At 42.1% G+C, this 20,727-nt stretch overlaps 1 protein-coding gene across 4 annotated transcripts in view; it reads right to left on the bottom strand.

Moving 5' to 3' along the window:
• SI (sucrase-isomaltase) overlaps positions 1-20,727 on the bottom strand; it is a 179,169-nt gene that overhangs the window by 57,142 nt on the left and 101,300 nt on the right. For all 4 annotated transcript variants that reach the window (XM_033957601.1, XM_033957603.1, XM_033957604.1 and 1 more), the window contains 4 exons: positions 16,277-16,326; positions 10,643-10,813; positions 5,923-6,072; positions 3,010-3,213 (listed from right to left, as the gene is read on the bottom strand). In XM_033957601.1, the coding sequence (XP_033813492.1) occupies positions 3,010-3,213; positions 5,923-6,072; positions 10,643-10,813; positions 16,277-16,326 (575 nt within the window). The remainder of the gene's footprint in view (positions 1-3,009; positions 3,214-5,922; positions 6,073-10,642; positions 10,814-16,276; positions 16,327-20,727) is intronic.

Here is a 20,727-nt window from a genome sequence, read left to right on the forward strand (position 1 = left end):
ATAAATTGTTCTTAGCGTCTTTCAAGTATAAATCACCCTTTGTACTAAAATTTATGTATCTGATTTTCTTCCACATTTTCCCAGGCAACATTGATAAAACACCTGGTGCACTAAGCTATCAATATGCAAATTATCTGCTAAAAGGGTAATTTTAAAGTGATGTGGCCTTTAAATGCAGGTCCTCTGCATATTTTTTAACATTGCACATCTTCTGTCATACGAACAGGCCCGATGTAAAAGAGTCAGCCCACAGAAATGGCAAAATCAATGATACCCCTGTTTGATTGTCTTCAGTAGGCCAACTGCCAATATTCAGTTTTCCTTAACTGGACAGTATTGCTACATATTGCTCTGAGTAGCCATTTTTGAAGTAGGTTAGAAATGGGCATTCCAAGGGCGGAGTCAAGGAGGAGCTTACAGTTATATGTTGTTGGTAGGTGCCATCGACTCATGCTCGACCAGATGGCTAGTACCTAATGAATAGGTCCTGGATATTTAATGCCAATACCCAGACGTGGTCTGGTATTGAATATACAGGACTAACCGCCACAGGCTGAATATCAACTGGCTATATTTTCCTGGATTTACCCCTCTTCCCCTCCCCCCTTTTATCAAGCTGCGCAAGAGGCAAGGTAAGTGCTCCGATGCTGATAGGAATTCTATGAGCGTTGGAGCATTTACCGCACTGGCTCACGCTAAAAACCTCTAGTGCTGATTGATACAAGGGGCCCTTATTAATTGTTATATGTCAGTTTTGGAAAATATGCAGAGCCGTAAAACAACTAACTCCATCTTTTACGAACTCATAGTGCCAGCATTGGCGGTAACTGCTCTGATGCTCATAGAATTCCTATGAGCGTCGGAGCAGTTACTGCCGCTGCCGGGCAAAAACCCACGTAACAGAGGGGGGAAATAAATGTAACTTAGGTTTATGTTTATTTAAGATTTGATATATCGCTCCTGCATTTTACTGACCTAAGTGGTTTACAATGTATCAAACTAAAATGAAATTAGGGACTTGAGAAAAACAACCCGATCTTTCCCGAAGGCTTACAATCTAGCTAAAGTACCTGATAAACTAAAAATAAGTAATAACAACATATCAAAGATCAAAGAAATAGAAAATAGCAATTACTTTTAAGTAATAATTACTTTTACTTGCAAAAAAGTACAAGATAACATTTGGCTTTTTTTACTGAAGCAATAATTTCACCAATTTTCACTATTTTAACCTAGTTACATCTGAAAGGAAACTTTGAAGTTAAGAGGTGATAGGCTCAGGAGTAATCTAAGAAAATACTTTTTTACGGAAAGGGTGGTAGATGCGTGGAACAGTCTCCCAGAAGAGGTGGTGGAAACAGAGATTGTGTCTGAATTCAAGAGCGCCTGGGATAGGCACGTGGGATCTCTCAGAGAGAGGAAGAGATAATGGTTACTGCGGATGGGCAGCTCTATGACCTCACAATGCAGGTGCACAGAGCCTTAGCCTATAGGAAGAGGAGATGCAAATGTTAAGAGCCTTAGCCAATAGGGAGAGGAGGAGATAATGGTTACTGCAGAAGGGCAGACTAGATGGGCCATTTGGCCTTTATCTGCCATCATGTTTCTATGATACATTACATCTGCAGACCCAACAAAAGACATCATTAATATTGCAGCCTGGCTTGACCTGAAGGAACTTTTTACTCAGACTGAGCAATCCACTTTTTGCCAGTACAATTGCTGAACACCTTTTAAGCTGTACTGGTTTAATAATGACTCACAAGCACACTTGCATGAGTGACAGTCATTTTCAACATTTTAGTTTTACTAAAAGCAAAATGGATTGCCTATAGAGCAATACAATTGTTGGGATGAAAACATTAACAATATGTAACTGCCTTCATTGTAGTTACGATACTTTCACTTTTTTACTCAAAAGTATTATATTAGGCAATAACATTTTTACTTTTACTTATGTAAATTTGTTAATATGTCCTTCACTGTACTTTTACTTAAGCATTTGACCATGCACTTTAAACAACATTGGAGATGTGTATCTCTAATAGCTTGCAATTCAGTTTTTATATACAGCACGGATGTCCGAATTTGTTTGGGGTTTTGCAGCTCTGAAGGGGTTTCCCCTTCTCTCCCCCCCACCCCATTCACCATTATTTGCATTTTTCAAGTGCTGACCTTCCTGAATATCGTATTTTCACGTAGATAACGCGCACCCGTGTAAAACGCGCACACGGGTATAGTGCGCGGGAAACCAAAATATATGTAAAAAAAATTTTTGTATACCGCGCACGCCCGTATACCGCGCATGCTGCCCCGACTCTCCCGTTGCCGCCCATCTGATGTCATAGAAAGGGCGGGACCGCCGGAAGAGGAAGCAGCGCAGGCACAGGGCTCACAGAAGGACCGGGACCGCCAAGAGGAAGCAGCAGGACACCGGTAGGAGCTTCTACATGATGGGGGGGGTCGGGAGGCTGTGGGGGTGTGAGCGGTCCTTCAAGGTGGGGGTGCGGGTGGGAGTGGGTGCGAGCGGTCCTTCGGGGTGGGGGTGGGGGTGCGTGCGAGCGGTCCTTCAGGGTGGGGGTGCGAGCGGTCCTGCGGGGGGGTGAATCGGACGTCGGGGGGGGAACTATGTAAAAAAAATTTGTATAACGCGCAAGGTTATGCATGGTTTGTAAAATCGTGTATAATGCGCGCGTTATATGTGTGAAAATACGGTACTTTCTTTCTGCTCTTTAACTGGGTGAATTACCCTTTCTCAAAAGTTCAACATCAAATATTGTAGCAGAAAAATGTTTGGTTTTTGTAATGGAAAGTTTTCTTGCTCATGCCTCTGTCCAGGAAAAAAAAAAGTCTACCATTTGTCATTTTTAATTTCAGCACTTTGATGCAAGAAAACACTTCATACTACACCCCTCCCCCATCAATTATTTACACTAAACTTTACAGTATTTTACATATGAACGCCCAGAGAACAATTTTTCATTTAAAAATCATCTAGGTTGAATTTACCTTAAACTGCAGCATATCATTCTTATGATATATCACCTCCAAGCGAAGGTCGTTGATAGGTGTAAAAGGATTATTGAGAGAAGCAAAGTCGTTATGTAACTCAACCATAAAACCATTACCAGTTTCAACAACTGGACTAACAGAATAACCAGAACTGTAATTGGATGGATAATAGCAAGCTGGCGCTCCAGGACTGATGGAATCCTAAAAAGAAAATAAAAGCATAATTATTGAAATTAACCCAGATTTGGAGGCAGGTTATTTTCCCACACAAGTAGCAGTTTTTCTTCTATTGACCTAGCTAAACCCTCCCCCCTTCCCTTATCCCTATTTATTTATTTATTTAAAAATGTATATACCGTATAATAATTATGCGGTTTACAAAATTACATGCATACATATTTATGTATAATCAATTTTTAATTTTGGAAAAATACTCCATCCTACAAATACAATCAACCATGGAATAACAACCAAATAAAACCATGATACAAACGACACAGATCCAAAACCCCAGCCCCCCACCCCAGATCTATAGTCAAAGCAGAGACCACAGTGCAGTGGACCTGGACTCAGATAGCCCACTGCCAAGGAAGGAAACCTCCATCCCCACAGACCAGAAGAGAAAAAAAAGCAGAAAAGGAAAAAAAAAATATATAAAAAATTGTCCTCTCACGCACCCCGGGACCCCCCACGCCAACCATTTACCAAAGCACCAGCAAGGTTAGAAGGAGCTGAAAATGTCACTCCGGACTCTCGGGGACAAAGACTGAATATAGGGATCCCAAATTTGGAGAAACTGCCTCTTTCGTCGAAGACTGAGACTGGCCACCCTCCATTCCATCAGCAACAGAGCATGCAAGCGGTTTCTCCAGGCCCAAAAGGAGGGTAAGGTGTCACTGATCCAAACCGAAAGAATTACTTTCTTCCCCAAGACTCCCACCCTCCTCATGAACTGCCACTGACCACTACGAGGCATATAAAAAGCCTCGTATTTATCAAGTAAGAGGCCAGCCGCAGATAGAGGGAGAGGACAATCCAAAATGCCCTCCACGTAGGACAAAACCTGCCCACAAAAACATTTAATTTTCATGCAGGACCAAAAGGCATGGAAAAATGAGTGGGGTTGCTGGGAGCATTTAGGGCAAAGAGGTGAGTCCGTATAGCCAGAGAGATGTAACTGGCGCCGCGTAAAGTACCCACGATGAAGCACCCAAAATTGACATTCACGTAAATCCGCATTAACTGAGACTCCAGGCACAGGCATACATATTTAAGAAATGCTAAACATGTTTCAACAAGACAAGAAGACATTAACTAACGGTATCATTATTAAAATCTTCTTTTAAATTCATCCTACAAGATGGAAACACAAGATACCATAAAATCATTTACAGGACGGGAAGGCATTAACAGAGAATAGCATTAGCACAGGAAGGCATTGACAAATAATTGCATTTAGCTTTGAAATATTTGGTCAGAAGTTGCAAGAACTGGATTTTCCATTTTGGGTTGACTGAGACACTCCCCCTCCCCCTCCCCTTTTGCTAAGCCACAGTAGTGGTTTCTACCATAGCCTGGAGTGCAAAATGCTCAGACACTCCTCCGATGCTCAAAGAACTCCTATGAGCGTCAGAGCAGCATCGGAGCATTTAGGGCCTGATTCTCGGTGGTGTCCAATCGCATGTCAATTATGCATTGGCATCCCTTAAGAGAATTGCATCAACTTTTACTAAAAGATGCCTTAAATCTTACATGGAGGTCATTCGTTTACAGGCCTACATTTATGGTATTTATTTTGCATCTAATGAGATGCATAGGGATGCTTACGGATGCCCAAGGCCACTTCCCGTGAAGACCACGCCCATGTCACACCTTGGGCAGCTGTAAGCCCCCAGAAAGTGGTAGAAATCTGGAACGCTCTTCTGGAGGCTGTTATAGGGGAAAGCACCCTTCAGCGATTCAAGAAAAGGTCGAATATGTTCGCAGGTAAGGCTAGACTCAAATAGGGCCACCGCGTGAGTGGACTGCTGGGCAAGATGGACCACTGGTCTTACCCAGCAGCTGCAAATCTTATGTTCTTATGTTCTATGCATCTCCCTAGGCACACGACAAACGCCTACAATGTAGGTATCCTTCCCCGCCTGCCTTTTTTTTTTTTTTTCTAAAAATGTGCATCCTGATTGGCTGTGAGATGGTGGTAGAACACCTCCCGCCACCTATAATGGGATGCCCATTTGTAGAATCAGCCCCTTTGTGCCCTGAGCTGCAGTAGAAATCCCTACTGTGACTTAGTAAAAGATGGCCAAATAATTTTAAATTAAGTCAAAAATAGTAGGTGGTGAGGAAAATGATCTGAAAGAATGCAGGGCTGAGGTCAAATTCGATAACAATATAACACTTTCTTTTTAGACAATGATATGTAAGCAGTTTGTATTAACCTTAAAACCTTGTTTTTTATCTTTCTTCACTCTAGTAAAAAAAAATTTTCGTCTACATCACCTAGCAACTATTTCTTTGGCATTTGAAACTACCAACACCTCTTTTGGGTTCCTTGAAAAAGACCCTCGAAACATGGTCCATGTCGGGACCTACTAACACCCCTTTAAGTTAAGTAGGAATTGTTTTTCCTTTCATTGCCACTGAAAAATACTTTTATTATTTAAGAAGCACCCCAATGTTATTAGCATTATAGTCATACACAGTGATGGGACAGTGGGTTCGGCTGTAGGAGCCACGGCTCTTGGTCGGATTACACATATCTGAGTGTTTGTATAAATGCATTTACTTTATTGTATCTGAATCTCTTCTTACTTCTTCTTTCAAATAATTTTAAATATCATCCCATACATTTTTTGATGATCAAACCAGTTAATCCACAAAGATCTCTTCAAGCCTGGTGGTTTCTCTCACCTGCCAAATACAGTTGCGACTCACACAGCTAGTCTCATTTACATCTGAGTCAGGATGACAGTCAATTCGTTCAATCTCATTAGCTATAGGATTCCAGTCTACAGTATAGGATTCACCAAGCTGAAGCTGAAGCTTTGTCACATGAAAAACCTGTAAAAAAATTAACCAAGCCAAAATCATACTATAATGCATTGTTGCAAAAAAAAACAAAAAAAACCAATTAAATTTTGTCTTAGAAAAATACCATATATTATTTTTTACACGCTACTCTTTAAATCATTTTTATAAAGAATGTCCTATAAATTTCTGGAAGTTGGGGTGATTTTCAGTAAAATCGCCTCTGTGTCTGTCCTCTGACGCTAGCAGAAAAGCTGAAGTCAGGTTTTTTTTTTCTCCGAATTCCAGGATTTGTTGAGTCAAATTAGAACGTGCTGGTTAATAACTTACTGGATTCATTTGTTTGAGTTTCCTGTTGAGGTTGAGTACACAACACATCAGTATTAAACACTGCATTCTTACGAGAAAAATATGAGAGAGTTTAATAACATTTTTTAAATTGATAAACCAATTACGTACAGGCGGTATACACCCATTTTGTAGGCGGCAACGGCTCACAAGGTATTCCTGTACGAACAAGTTAGCAGAAGGAATTTTTTGGAAGCATTAGGAATGAAGATTTTCACACGGCATTAGTCCAGGCTGTTCACTTTCTTCACATTAGAAATGAAAGATATTAATGGCACACGGAACACGCTAAGGGCTCCTTTTACTAAGGTGTGCTTCGTATTTTAGCGCATGCTAATGCGCCCACTATAAGTCTATGGACGCGTTAGCATGCGCTAAATCAGCTAATGCACCTTTGTATTTTATTTTATTTAAAAAATTTTTTAATTCATTTTATATAGCAAAATATAGCTGAAACACAAGGCTCCTTTTATCAAGCCGCGCTAGCGGGGTTAGCGCATTGGACATTTCATCACGCGCTAACCCCCGCGGCCGGCTAAAAAACTAATGCCTGCTCAATGCAGGCATTAGTGGCTAGCGCGGCAGGCGGTTTAACGCGCGGTATTATGCGCGTTAAACTCCTACCGCAGCTTGATAAAAGGACCCCACCGTGTTAGAAAATTTATATAAATTAGCAATATGTTCAGAAAACACCAAGAAACTAGACATATATAACTTAAGACCAACCCCTCCGATCCCCCCAAAATAAGCCCACCCCCCCCCCCCACTCACATCCTGTATGTGTATAAAAGGATCTTGAATTGAAACCAAGTCCAAAAGGGTACATTTTATGCGAGCTTTGTCCCTGTGATTAATAAAAGCAGAACACGGTCCCTGGTCAGGAGAGCTGACCAGGTTAAAAGTAATGATATAGAAATTGCTGACTACCCCTCAGACAGTATGAGCCTAAGGATATTCAGCGGAATGTGCCATACCAGAGTAAATATACCAGAAAGCCTGTTAGGACTTTTACTGAGAAGTGAAGACCTGGTCCTACAGGGTATTCACACTATCGTCAGCCTAGGAGAAACCAGCTTTATTTCCCAAGGGATTTCCATCCCAACACCCCTCCTAGTAGAGAGGGGTGGGTCTATGACACACTTAAAAGCAGAGCCCTCAATCACAGTAGGGGGGAGACAGGGGAGACAGAGGCAGGAGAAGCAAGGCAGAGGCACCAGCAGCAGTGCCACCAGGATGGTGAGGGGAGGAGTCTTTCCCTTCTTCCTCACAGCAGTGAGGACGTGGATATGGCTGAGGACTTGCCTAGCCTGAGACCAGCTGCTGATAGCAGGGTAGGAGCCAAGTCTATGGACACTGCAGAATTGCCTCTAGATGCCAGCTTTAGCCCAGGTGGCTCTAAGGAGAGAAGGAAAGAAAACCTCTCTGTTTTCTCCGTGTCTGTTCTGATGCTTTGTTTGCTGAAAAGCTGTAAATTTAAACCTGTGAAGTTTCTGTGATAAAGCCTCTGCAACAACAGTACCTTGTCTAAAGCACCCTGCTGTGCTACGTCTACAGAAAAGCTCAGCTGTTGCTGATAAGCCCTGTTAAGTGGAGATCAACTGCTTTTACATCTAAGCAGCAATGAGACCAGCCACAACCACCGAGAGCACTCAGACCCGATCCTACCAAGAGTGTGAACTCTTCCCCCCCTGCAATCCGCTAAGAAGATCGACTGTCGGCTCCGGGCGGCTTTCCCGCAGAGGAGAGAATCCTGCATTCACCGTGGACCTCATCTGGGGCAGCCTCCTTGGAGCGGCTGGGACACGGGCAGTGTGTCTGGGAGGGAATGCATGGATGGGAGAACATCGCAGGGGAGGGGACATGGGCATCCTGGGACTGTCGGCCACAAGAAGCCCTTTCTGGATACGTCAATCGCTCCTCCTAAACTTACTTGCTCCACTTCATCACTGACGCTGACCCATTCTGCTTCTATTCCTTTCTCTCCTCTCTTCTACCTTCCAAAGTATTTAGATCAATGCTGTCTTTTTAAAATGTTTATTTTATTTTTATTTTTCCTCTAACTCTACTTTTCACTTCACTATTACCCTCCAGGTACTTTAGTTAGATTGTGAGCCTTCGGGACAGTAAGGGAATTTTCCAAGTACCTTTCTTATTTCTAATCTTAATGTATATTTTCTGTAAACCGCTTAGAACCTAACGGATGTAGCGGTATATAAGAAATAAATTACATTACATTACATTACATTAACCACCGGAGCTCTGAACGGAGCAAAGGCTGAGAGCTGGACACTATACCCTGCAAGGTTAGCCATGGACTGGGGGCTTCATCTCCAAAGTTTTGCTACTGTGTTTGGGTTCCATGTTTTTGCAGTTTTTTTTTTTTCTTGTATGGAATTTTTTTTTCAAGGCATTTCTACTTACCTGAACCCTAGTGAAGAGGACTGTCTTTAACCAGAGAAAGTCCAGGGGAATTATATTGCATGCCATACTTGAACTTTGATAGAAAAAACAGACTGACTGTAGTAATAATGTTTAACAGTGAGGAGGGAGTGGACCTACTGGTGTTCAAAAAATGCTCAGAGAAGTGAAACCCTGAAGAGGGGGTGAAAACCACCTCTTGAAAGGAAGAGTTTACCATCCAATCATTGCATTTACATGTAGAAAATCACTCTCTGGTCACTGGTAAAAGTATAGGTTCATATACTCAATGCAGTATTATTCCAAAACTTATAGCAAAAAGTTCTCTATATGGACAAAATGATGTAATGCACTTAGCTGCAAAAGACTTAAAAAGATTGAAAGTCTCAGGGGACCCCTGAGACTTTCAATCTTTTTAAGTCTTTTGCAGCTAAGTGCATTACATCATTTTGTCCATATAGAGAACTTTTTGCTATAAGTTTTGGAATAATACTGCATTGAGTATATGAACCTATACTTTTACCAGTGACCAGAGAGTGATTTTCTACATGTAAATGCAATGATTGGATGGTAAACTCTTCCTTTCAAGAGGTGGTTTTCACCCCCTCTTCAGGGTTTCACTTCTCTGAGCATTTTTTGAACACCAGTAGGTCCACTCCCTCCTCACTGTTAAACATTATTACTACAGTCAGTCTGTTTTTTCTATCATTTAGCAATTTTCTGACTACATTGATATATATCCCTGTATCCTCTTAAACATACTTGAACTTTGGACATTTCTGACAACTGTGTGAACCATTTTTATTTTTGCCTGATTTATGAATGTCATTATTGTGGCTGACGGTGCTCAGATCACTTACCAAATAAAGCCTAGAATTGAGAGTTTAACAATACCTGGACTGTGTCTCCCATTCTTGGTAAATTTATCTCAGTGTGGACTGGGCAGACTAGGCAGGGGCCTAGGTCTGTTTTTACCTGAAAGGCCTTCCTCTTTCCTGAGGAAGCCACACTGACAGGTCAGAGTAAAACACTGCTAAGCCACCTGAAGGGCTAGGCAGGGATTAGCTGTGTGACTTTTTAAAGAAAATTAACATATGTATCTAGTGGACCCTGTGTTTCTTTCAATTTTCAAAACTCCCCAGATTTTTCTAACATCTCTCTTTCAAACCTATAATACTGACATACAGTTTCCCACCAGAATGAAAAATTCCAACAGTCCCAATGTTTCCAATTTCTCATTATCATCTGTATTGCAATTCCGGTCATAATTAGTAAGAGTTTATCTTTATCTGCTCCAAGCGGATTTTTAGACAAAGAAGTGCCGAAGATAACCGTATCGTAAGACAATGGTAAAGTCACTTCAAGAATGAGCATAATTTTGCTCCAAATAGACCTAAAAAAACCTTTATAAAAGAACAATGAAACAAAAGATGATCTAAAGTACCTGCTTCAATTTGACAGTACCAACATCTGTTGGAGTGTGTACTATCTAATTTTTGTAATCTCACCGGAGTCTAAAATATTCTGCATAATAAAAAATAAAGTGTTTGTCTCATTGAAGCAGAAGCAGTACAGTAGACTCTTTTATTCCAAAATAAAAGAGGGGGTTAGAAGATCAATATTGAAATGCAAAAAATGAAATACATATTTGTAGCAATGCTGAAAGTTTTCTGTGGCTGTTAATATGCATCTCAGATAGCCAAGACTCCATTTAATAGCATAACTATCGATGCAACTGAGAAAAAGTACAAGGTGCACAAGAGAGCACTCAGTACACATTTCTTTTAAATCAAATCCTTGCAAAGTAGTTGATAGAAAAGATTCAGTAAAGGATTACCTTTAGAGCTGCATCGTAGATGAATTGATGTGCTGATGTTTCTATAGTGTTGTTTTTCTTCACAACTACACTGGAGGGACTTTCAAGCAGTCCTAGAATCTTAATATTTTCAAACACCAAGTTGTTTGGGTCATTGTATTTTGCATTTGTGGCATTCATATGCAGCTGGTTCTGCAAGATGAATGGGTAAACTTTGAATATCACTGTATTAATGTAGGATATGATTAGTCAAGGAGATAGACTGAGAGCAAAATGTAATAAACAGACACAATAGAAGATATACGGGAAAATTAAGAGAGTGGAGAGATAGTAGAATTGGTCACTTAAAAAAAAAAAATAGACTACGTTTTTGTAGCTACATATAATAGGAAAATCCAAAAGGAGCAACAGTATGTCTAAAAATAATCCTGTCTTTTAAGTTGTCAATGCATTCTTTTTTTTTTTTTTTATAAATCTTTATTGATTTTCAAAACTTATAAAAAGTGCAACAATTATACACACAATAATAACAAATAACAACACGTAGGGCTCCTTTTACAAAAGTGCGCTAGTGGTTTTAGCGTGCACTTAGCATGCGCTAAAATGCCACATGCGCTAGCCGCTACCGCCTCCTTTTAAGCAGGCGGTATTTTTGCAGCTAACGTGCGCATGCGCTAAAAACGTTAGCGCACCTTCGTAAAAGGAGCCCTTAAATTCATGCAAACATCTGAAACAGATTACCCCATCCTTCCCCCCTCCCTTTCTCCCTTTCCCTCCCTCCCTCCCTACCTGGATGTGTGTAAAAATCTAAATAAAACCAAGGATTTAATCTTTCTATTGCTTGACAAATACCTGCAAAGGATTCCTAATCTCTCTGAACCTTTTACTATTTCCAGATTATTCCGCTATCATCCTTTCATATCTATAGTATTAACGCAGTGTTTCCCACCAAAAAGAAAAATTCAACCTGTCCCAATATTTCCAATTCCTAGTTATTAATTGCATGGCCACGCCAGTCATAATAATATGGATGTCATAAATGCCTCATAGCCTTCATCTCCAATTCGATTCATAAACATAATCGCGGAAGACAAAGGGCGCGCCGACAACTGAGTGCAAGACGGAGGCGCGCGCCAAAGAAAATTACTGTTTTTAGGGGCTCCGATGGGGGTTTTTGTTGGGGAGCCACCCCCCCACTTTACTTAATACAGATCGCGGCGGCGTTGTGGGGGGTTTGGGGGGTTATAACCCCCCACATTTTACTGGAAACTTAACTTTTTCCCTAAAAACAGGGAAAAAGTGAAGTTTTCAGTAAAATGTGGGGGGTTACAACCCCCCAAGCCCCCCACAACGCCCCCACAACGCGGTGCGATCTGTATTAAGTAAAGTGGGAGGGGTTCCCCCCCACGCCCCCCTGTCAGAACCCCTAAAAACAGTAATTTTCTTTGGCGCGCACCTCCGCGCTGCGCTCAATTGTCTGCGCGCGCCTTTGTCCCGGCGCGCTTTTGACCTGACACCCTCCAATTCCCCCCCCTACCAAATGTTCAGGAAGTCAATCAAAACCTACCTGTTTGACAAATTCCTCTAACTTCTCCCCACCTCTTCCTTGACCTCCTCCTCTGACCTCGATTTCCCTCCAGACTCTCCGACTCCTCCAATCTTGTCAGCCACTAAATGGCTTAACAAAATGGATCACTCTATCCAACTAATTACCCTGTCTTCGTTATTCCCCATACTAAATGCCTCTGCTCTGCCTTATCGAACACCGAAGTATGTATCTACGCCGAAGGTAACTCTGCTGTATGTAACACCGCTCTATGTAACTTACAGTAAATGTAACAAATGTAACCTAGCTGCAACATAACTTCACCGTAAATGTAACATCGCCAAAAATGTAAACGTAGCATTGCCGAAAATGTAACTTCGCTGTAAATGTACAGTCTCTTCATCTGTAAACTGCATAGAACTTCCATGGTAATGCGGTATACAAGAATAAAGTTATTATTATTATTATTATTATTGACAAATTAGTCTTTAATTAATTGCAGCTTAAGCTTTTTTGTTGATTTTACAGTATTTAAACAAATTCACATATTGACTTATGTATGTATTGCATGCATATGTGTGTTTTATTAAAATGTAGGACCTGATTTAGAAAAATGTTTTGTTTTGTTTTTCTCTTAGGAACAGAATTGGGGGGGGGGGAAGAGGTTGAAAGAAAGCCTATATAAATCAGGCCTTTAGGCTGAAATAATCATAACCTTAAACCTCATGGGGGGGGGCATTTTTTTATAGGATGTATAAGTCTGTGTTTGGACATTTTGGGAAACACTATCAAAAAATCCTACAGAGAAAATGACCATTTTCAAATCAGAAAATAATGTCTGAGTTTTTTTTTGAAAATTGCCATTTTCTAGATGTTGATCAGCTCAGTATGTCTATCTTTTAGGACCATTTTCAAAAACAAAGCTGCCCAAAAGAAAAACACACACAAACAAGCTATTGAGACGTACAAACTGGCCACACAGACACATTTCAGCAAAGAGGAGGGACAGGCTGGGGAGTACTGCAGTGAATGTCACATTAAAAACTCCCAAGTACACATCTCACCATCACCTGCTTATACACTTCCCCCTCCCCATTCGCGGTTCCTGCACTCGCGGTTTCATATAATCGCAATTTTTTTCTGGGGAGGGGGAAAATTAAAAAAATAGTCTCAATGTAAAAAAAAATCCATCTTTTTTCCTCCCTGCCGCCTTCCCGGCCTTAGCTGGTGGTCTAGAGGGCTTTCGGGGCAGGAGCGATCTTCCTACACTCCTGCCCCGTGCAGATCGCCATGAGGAAATGGTTGCTGGGAGTTCCCGTAGTCTCAAGACTACGTCGGGAACTCCTTACAGCCATTTCCTGATGGCGATCTGCACGGGGCAGGAGCGTAGGAAGATCGCTCCTGCCCCGAAAGCCCTCTAGACCACCAGGTAAGGCCGGGAAGGCGGCAGGGAGGTGGGGGTGGGTCAGAGCCGGATAATCGCATTTTTTTGGCATTCGCGGTCCAGCTCTGCCCGTATCCCCCGCGAATGATGAGGGAGAAGTGTATTGTATTGTGAGCCCTCTAAAACCAGCCCAAAACTTACCCCCCCCTCTTTTACAAAGGTGCGCTGAGCTTTTTAGCGTGCACTAAATATGCGCTAAATGCTAACACGTGCATGTTATCCTATGGACGCGTTAGTAGCTAGCGCCCGTGTTGATTTAGCGCAAGCTAAATCTGTGCTAAAACGCTTAGCGCACATTTGTAAAAGAGACACTTACTATACCCCTTGGAATACCACAATAGCCTTATGCCTGCTGGTTTCATCGTTATGTAAGTACAGTATGTTTGGGGTGGGATTTGGAGGGCTCACTGTACAATATAAGCAGGTTATGATGACTTGTATACCTGAGACTTTTTAACGAGACGTTCACTGCAGTACCCCTTAGAGCAGTGATTCCCAACCCTGTCCTGGAGGAACACCAGGCCAATCGGGTTTTCAGGCTAGCCCTAATGAATATGCATGAGAGAGATTTGCATATGATGGAAGTGATAGGCATGCAAATTTGCTTCATGCATATTCATTAGGGCTAGCCTGAAAACCCAATTGGCCTGGTGTTCCTCCAGGACAGGGTTGGGAACCACTGCCCTAGAGTACCCCTCTGCCGTGCTAAAATGTGTCTGTGTGGCCATCTGAAACTGTAATACAGGCTGGAATGCACTGTGTGCGTGTGGGGGGGGGGAAGAGTGTGACAGTGACCACTGGGGGAGTAAGGAGAGACATGCCTTAATAACTCCAGTGGTCATCTGATCGTTTTGGTCACCTCTTTTTGCCTTAATTCATTTTTAAAATAGGTCTAGCTCCAAACATCTCTGAATGGTGCCCTGGGCATTTTGCTAAATGTTCAATTACTTGCTCACGTGTGAGAGTTTACATATGTGCAATGGTTTGAATGGGTGCATTATTGGGAAAAGAGTGAACACGTGAACCCCCCGACACACACACACACACACACAAAATTTCAAGGTTTCTTTCCACACACGTTGTTCACATTTCTATGATCATTTTATTTGACAGCCCAACCCTAGTAAATAGACCCATTACATAAAATGGGAAATGTGGTTAAAAAAAAATAAATAAATTTTAAAGTTTATTAGCAGGCACTGATATGGTATTAATTTTGAGAAAATCTATCCCTTTGTCTTCCTATTTCTTAATTATGTGCTAATTACCCCCCTTTAAAAAAAAAAAACCCAAAAAACGCATAAGAGGTTTTAAGCCCTGACCGATATGCTGAATGCTCTGCACGGCTCCGATAGTCATAAGAACATAAGAATAGCCTTACTGTCAGACCAATGGTCCATCAAGCCCAGTAGCCCGTTCTCATGGTGGCCAATCCAGGTTCTTAGTACCTGGCCAAAACCCAGAGAGTAACAACATTCCATTATCTCAGGGTAAGCAAGATTCCGGAGCCCCACATAGTAGCAACATTCCATGCGGAATCCTCAAAGAGTAGCAACATTCCATGCTACCAATCCAGAGCAAACAGTGGCTTCCCCCATGTCATTCTCAATAACAGACTCTGGATTTTTTCCTCCAGGAAATTGTCCAAACTTTGCTTAAAACCAGTTATGCTATCCGCTCTTACCACAACCTCTGGCAATGCGTTCCAGAGCTTAACTATTCTCTGAGTGAAAAAAATTCCCCTAGTCTTTATAATTTTTGACGGAGTGAAAAATCAATCCACTTGAACCCGTTCTACTCCACTCAAGATTTTGTAGACTTCAATAATATCTCCCCTCAGCTGTCTCTTTTCCAAGCTAAAGAGCCCTAACCTTTTTAGTCTTTCCACATATGAAAGGAGTTCCATCCCCTTTATCATCTTGGTCACTCTTCTTTGAACCTTTTCTAGCACCACTATATCTTTTTTGAGATAAGGAGACCCGAATTGAACACAATATTCCAAGTGATGTCGCACCATGGAACGATACAGGGGCATTATAACATTCTTAGTCTTGTTAGCCATCCCTTTTTTAATAATTCCTTGCATCCTGTTTGCTTTTTTGATCACTGCCGCACATTGGGTAAGGAACATTTTATTGTATTTTCTACAATGCACCCAGATTCTTTTCTTGGGTGCTAACCCCTAAGGTAGACCCTAACATCTGTGATTCGGTTTATTCTTCCCAATGTGCATCACTTTGCATTTGTCCACATTAAATTTCATCTGCCACTTGGACGCCCAGTCTTCCGATGTCATAAGGTCCGCCTGCAATTTTTCACAATCCGCTTGCGTTTTAACAACTTTGAATAGTTTAGTATCATCTGCAAATTTAATCATATCATTCGTCCAATTTCCAGATCATTTATAAATAAGTTATATAGCATCGGTCCCAGTACAGACCCCTGAGGCACTCCACTGTTTACTGTCCTCCATTGAGAAAAATGACCATTTAACCTAATCCTCTGTTTTCTATCCGATAAAGTTCCTGTGAGCATCAAAACAGCCCAGAGCATTCACCACACTGGACGGTGCTAAAAACTTGATGCACAGTTTTGTAAAAGAAGGGGGATATATTGTATAAATTCTTGGTGAAATGTTGAAACCCATGCATCACTTTCTACTTACCGATTCAACAGAAAACTCATAAAAAATGTAATTTCCAGAGGATATTGAACCTAGAATAATGACGATATGAAAAAAAATATCAGCATGTCGAAACACAGCAGTTGAATGCATAATTTGTCTATAAACAAAGAAATTACTAACACACAAAAGGCGCCAATATTAGAAGAAACACTATCGTGCATAAATGCTTTGTTCAAAACGCTATAGACCGATTTTATGAGAAACATTTAGGGCTCCTTTTACAAAGCCACGCTAGCGGTTTTAGCGCACGCACCGGATTAGCGCGCGCTATAGCACACGCTAGCCGAAAATCTACCGCCTGCTCAAAAGGAGGCGGTAGCGGCTAGCGCGCACGGAAATTTAGCGCGCGTTATTCCGCCCTTTAAGGCCCTAGCGCGGCTTTGTAAAAGGAGCCCTTAATTCTAAACCAAACCATTCTTCAAATCAAAATGCCAACAGTTAAATGTAAAAGGTTATTTTTCTGTTAGCATTTGTATACATGTGTGTGAAGTTTTTTGGGCTTTTCCCACTATCTAGTATATGCATGTGATCTATGCACTTAATCTTTGATTTTTTTTTTTTAATCATACATTCCAACAACTACCGTATATACTTGTCTAAGAAGTCAAGAAATTTTGACTTCAAAATCTAATCAATAAACTGGAGCTATCTATCTTGTCGACGGGCCATTCTCATCAGTGTCATGGCACTCTCGCTATTGCTAGCTTCATGGAAATACAATGAACAGACCCCCCAGTTGGGCTGAAGTAGTTTGAGCTGATAATCCAGTGCTATATATGAATCTGGTGTGGGCAGCACGCTTAATCCAGTGTTTAAATTAAAGAGAAGAGGTTTGGATGAGGTGTGCACGTGAGACGGGGGAATAATAATTAAAAGGTAGTGATTGTTTAAAACACGGAAATATTCTTTTGGGTTGAAAGTTACTCCCCTGTTTTACTAAGGTGGACTATGCGTTGTACCGCACGCTAAATATACGTGCGTGTTAACGTGTCCGTAGATTAACACGCACGCGTTAGCATTTCGCATGTGGTTAGCGCGTGCTAAAACGCATAGCGCACCTTAGTAAAAGGAGCTCTTAGTTATTTTCTATTTTAATTAGAATATACTTTGTAAATTATTATTATTTTCTTTGTATTTTACTTCCCCATTGATTATGGACTTCTTTTCTTTTTTGTTTCGTACTATGTAAACCACTAGGATGACGTATTTAATAGTGGTCTATAAATACCAATACACATAAACATTCTAAGCATGCAAAGTGAGAGGAGGGTATGCCTGCAGTGAAGTGACAATTATCAGGTGACCTGGAGAAAGCTACAGCCAGAAGCCAATTGATTGGCTGATGGCTCAAGCAGTAGGTTCAAAGAGGAAGCTTATCTGAGACAGTGTTCAAAGAGTGGTGGGTTAATTTCAGATTATTTTTTTAAAAATGAAAGACAAACAGGAGAGTGTGTGTGGGTACTAAGAAATACTGATTTCTCAATAACACATTTATCCTTGGATAGAAAGGGTAAGTGACTTCTGAAAATACATTTTGCTTTAGTAAGAGACTTATGAGTGACAGCGTTGTTCCCTCTAAGCCAGGGGTGTCGAAGTCCCTCCTCGAGGGCCGCAATCCAGTCGGGTTTTCAGGATTTCACCCATGAATATGCATGAGTTCTATTAGCATACAATGAAAGCAGTACATGCAAATAGATCTCATGCATATTCATTGGGGAAATCCTGAAAACCCGACTGGATTGCGGCCCTCGTGGAGGGACATTGACACCCCTGTTCTAAGCTGAGCAGGAGGCCTCCACCAATAGTCCTGCCAGTGGGTGACGCTGTTTCACTATCACATTTTCAATAGCGAGGTCCAGGACAAGATTTACATGATTCCAGGTAACCTGCCAGTCTCTAGAGATTAAAAAAATAATATTGAAGCACTGCATCCCGTTGGAAACAATGCAGTTGGAGAACTGAAATCTAATGATTTAGCAGTTTCCTTATGGCTATCTGTTCTTACCCTGTTAAAATCTGTGAAGCTGTGGGCTATGGGAAGAAGGGGTGAGTTTTGGAAAGTCAGGAAAGATGTTGGAGAGAAGGGAAAGAGAGAGAGAACAATATTAGACTGGGAGATGTAGGAGAGGGAGGGTGATGAAGCAATTTTGGACCCAGCCTCAACTTATACACTGCTCACAGCAATTTTTTACTTCTTACACACCTCTTAACTTGTACACGAGATTGACTTGTAAACAAGTATATAGAGTATATATCTCCTAAAAAGGAACTATCCTCTCAGTGATTAAAGATGACATTTAGGGGGAAATTCTTTAACTAATGCCTAAACTTAGGCGTTGGTAGGCACCCTGCTAATGCCTAAGTCAGGGGTGTCCAACCTTTTGGCTTCCCTGGGCAGCATTGGCTGAAAAAAAATTTCTGGGGCCGCAAAAACTGGCAAATGCTGCAGCAAGACAGAGGAGGGAGCTAGCAAGACGGTACACACCCAGGAGCAGCAGAGGAAAACACTACATTGCCCTCAACTGGGGCCGCACAAAATACTTCAGGGGGCCACAGGTTGGACACCCCTGGCCTAAGTAATAGAAAAATGCAATCAGAAACAGCAGTGTTGAAGTGCCTACTGATGCCTAAATAAAAGGCGGCTGAAATAGCTGCTGGAATCACAGCTAGGTAGCCACTTTAAGCCGCAGAATAGTCTCCCGGCCACTTTAGGCCACAGAACAGAATGCACTGGGAAGGAGGCCTAAGGCTCCAGTTGTCCCAGGTGCCTAAAGCCCCTGCCTTAGGTGCCTGGGTCATACCAGGATGCACCAGGAAGGGGGAAGGCCTGCAATTTTGAAGAGGTGGGCCTGCCAGCTGAAGGGAGTAGGCATCCTTCCACCTGGACTTGCAGATAAAGGTACAGGGGCTCGGGTGGTTTTCTGGGGGAGGTGTTCATAGGGTCATGCGTTTGGGGGTGCCGGCAGGAGGGAGTGGGCATCCCTCCTGCCAAGGGTTGTTTTGGGGGTTCTTGCAGGAGGGAATGTGGGGGGTCTCTGTCTGTGATAATTGGCTTACCTGATCGTGGCAGGGGAATGCACTCTCCCCCATCAGCTGAGTGGTGGGACTCCCCAAAGCCAAGATTCTGTATCCGGCGCCCTCAAATGATTGACAGGCAATCCAACATGGGTGCCAGTTACAGAATGTCAGTTTTAGGGAGATCCTGCTGCTCAGCTGATGGGGAAGGGGGGATTGCCTCTGCTGCGATTGGCCGCTGCGGTCTAGTGGCAAAGATAAGTGGCTGAAATGTAGGCCAGGATTTTCTAGGCCTACGTTTCAGCCACCTATCTTGACTAAATAGGCACAATTCTGTAACCGGTACCCTTGAATGATTGACAGGCAATCGGCAGCCACTTTTAAGGTGGCTGCTAACTAGGGCGCTGGTTACAGAATCCGTCCCTTAGAACCAAGGATAAATTATTAGATGGTTGGTGAGACCCCCTACCTAATGTATTATATTTAGATCTGGAGGATGCACCTCCAGAAAGATAGAGACAAACTGGAGATGGCCCAAAGAAAAGCTATGTAATGTAGGATCTGCACCAAACTCCATGTGAGTTAAGACAAGGATCTAAATATGTGTACCCTAGGGCTCTATAAATGGCCCTTAAGCACGCTTACATTGAGGATGCTGGTAGGAGTGATTGTCAATCATCCGCTTGGTGCCACTTATAGAATCATGCCTAGCAGTACCTAAACATGCTTTGGTGTCTCTAGGCATCCTAGAGGTAGATGCCAGTATATTAAGCCAGGTTTTACCTAACTCGAATGTCTATTGAAACCTAAGTCAACCATGCCTATTCTCTGCCCCTAACCACCGCATGAGTCGAGTCTCTTTCAATTGAAAGGAAGCACTGGAATGAAAGGGCCTAGGCTGAAGTTAAGAGGCTCCGGAGTAATCAGAAGAAATACTTTTTTACAGAAAGGGTGGTAGATGCGTGGAACAGTCTCCCGGAAGAAGTGGTGGAGATAGAGACCATGCCTGAATTCAAGAGGGCCTGGGATAGGCACGTGGGATCTCTCAGAGAAAGGAAGAGATAATGGTTACTGCGGATGGGCAGCTCTATGACCTCATAATGCAGGTGCACAGAGCCTTAGCCTATAGGAAGAGGAGATGCAAATGTTAAGAGCCTTAGCCAATAGGGAGAGGAGGAGATAATGGTTACTGCAGATGGGCAAACTAGATGGGTCATTTGTCTTTTATCTGCCGTCATGTTTCTAATAGGCGTCAGAAGGTGCCTGGACATAGGCATTGCTAGGCACCACTTTAAGTTCCACGTGGAACTCTTAACTCTTAATTGAATAATATGTTTTCACTTAACTTCAGTGGCATAATCAATTAAAGCAATTTGAGTTGCGTGCAAATTTAGCTAGGTGTCCATGATTAGGGT

This window comes from Geotrypetes seraphini, chromosome 9 (assembly GCF_902459505.1).
Source record: "Geotrypetes seraphini chromosome 9, aGeoSer1.1, whole genome shotgun sequence".
Lineage (NCBI taxonomy): Eukaryota > Metazoa > Chordata > Amphibia > Gymnophiona > Dermophiidae > Geotrypetes > Geotrypetes seraphini.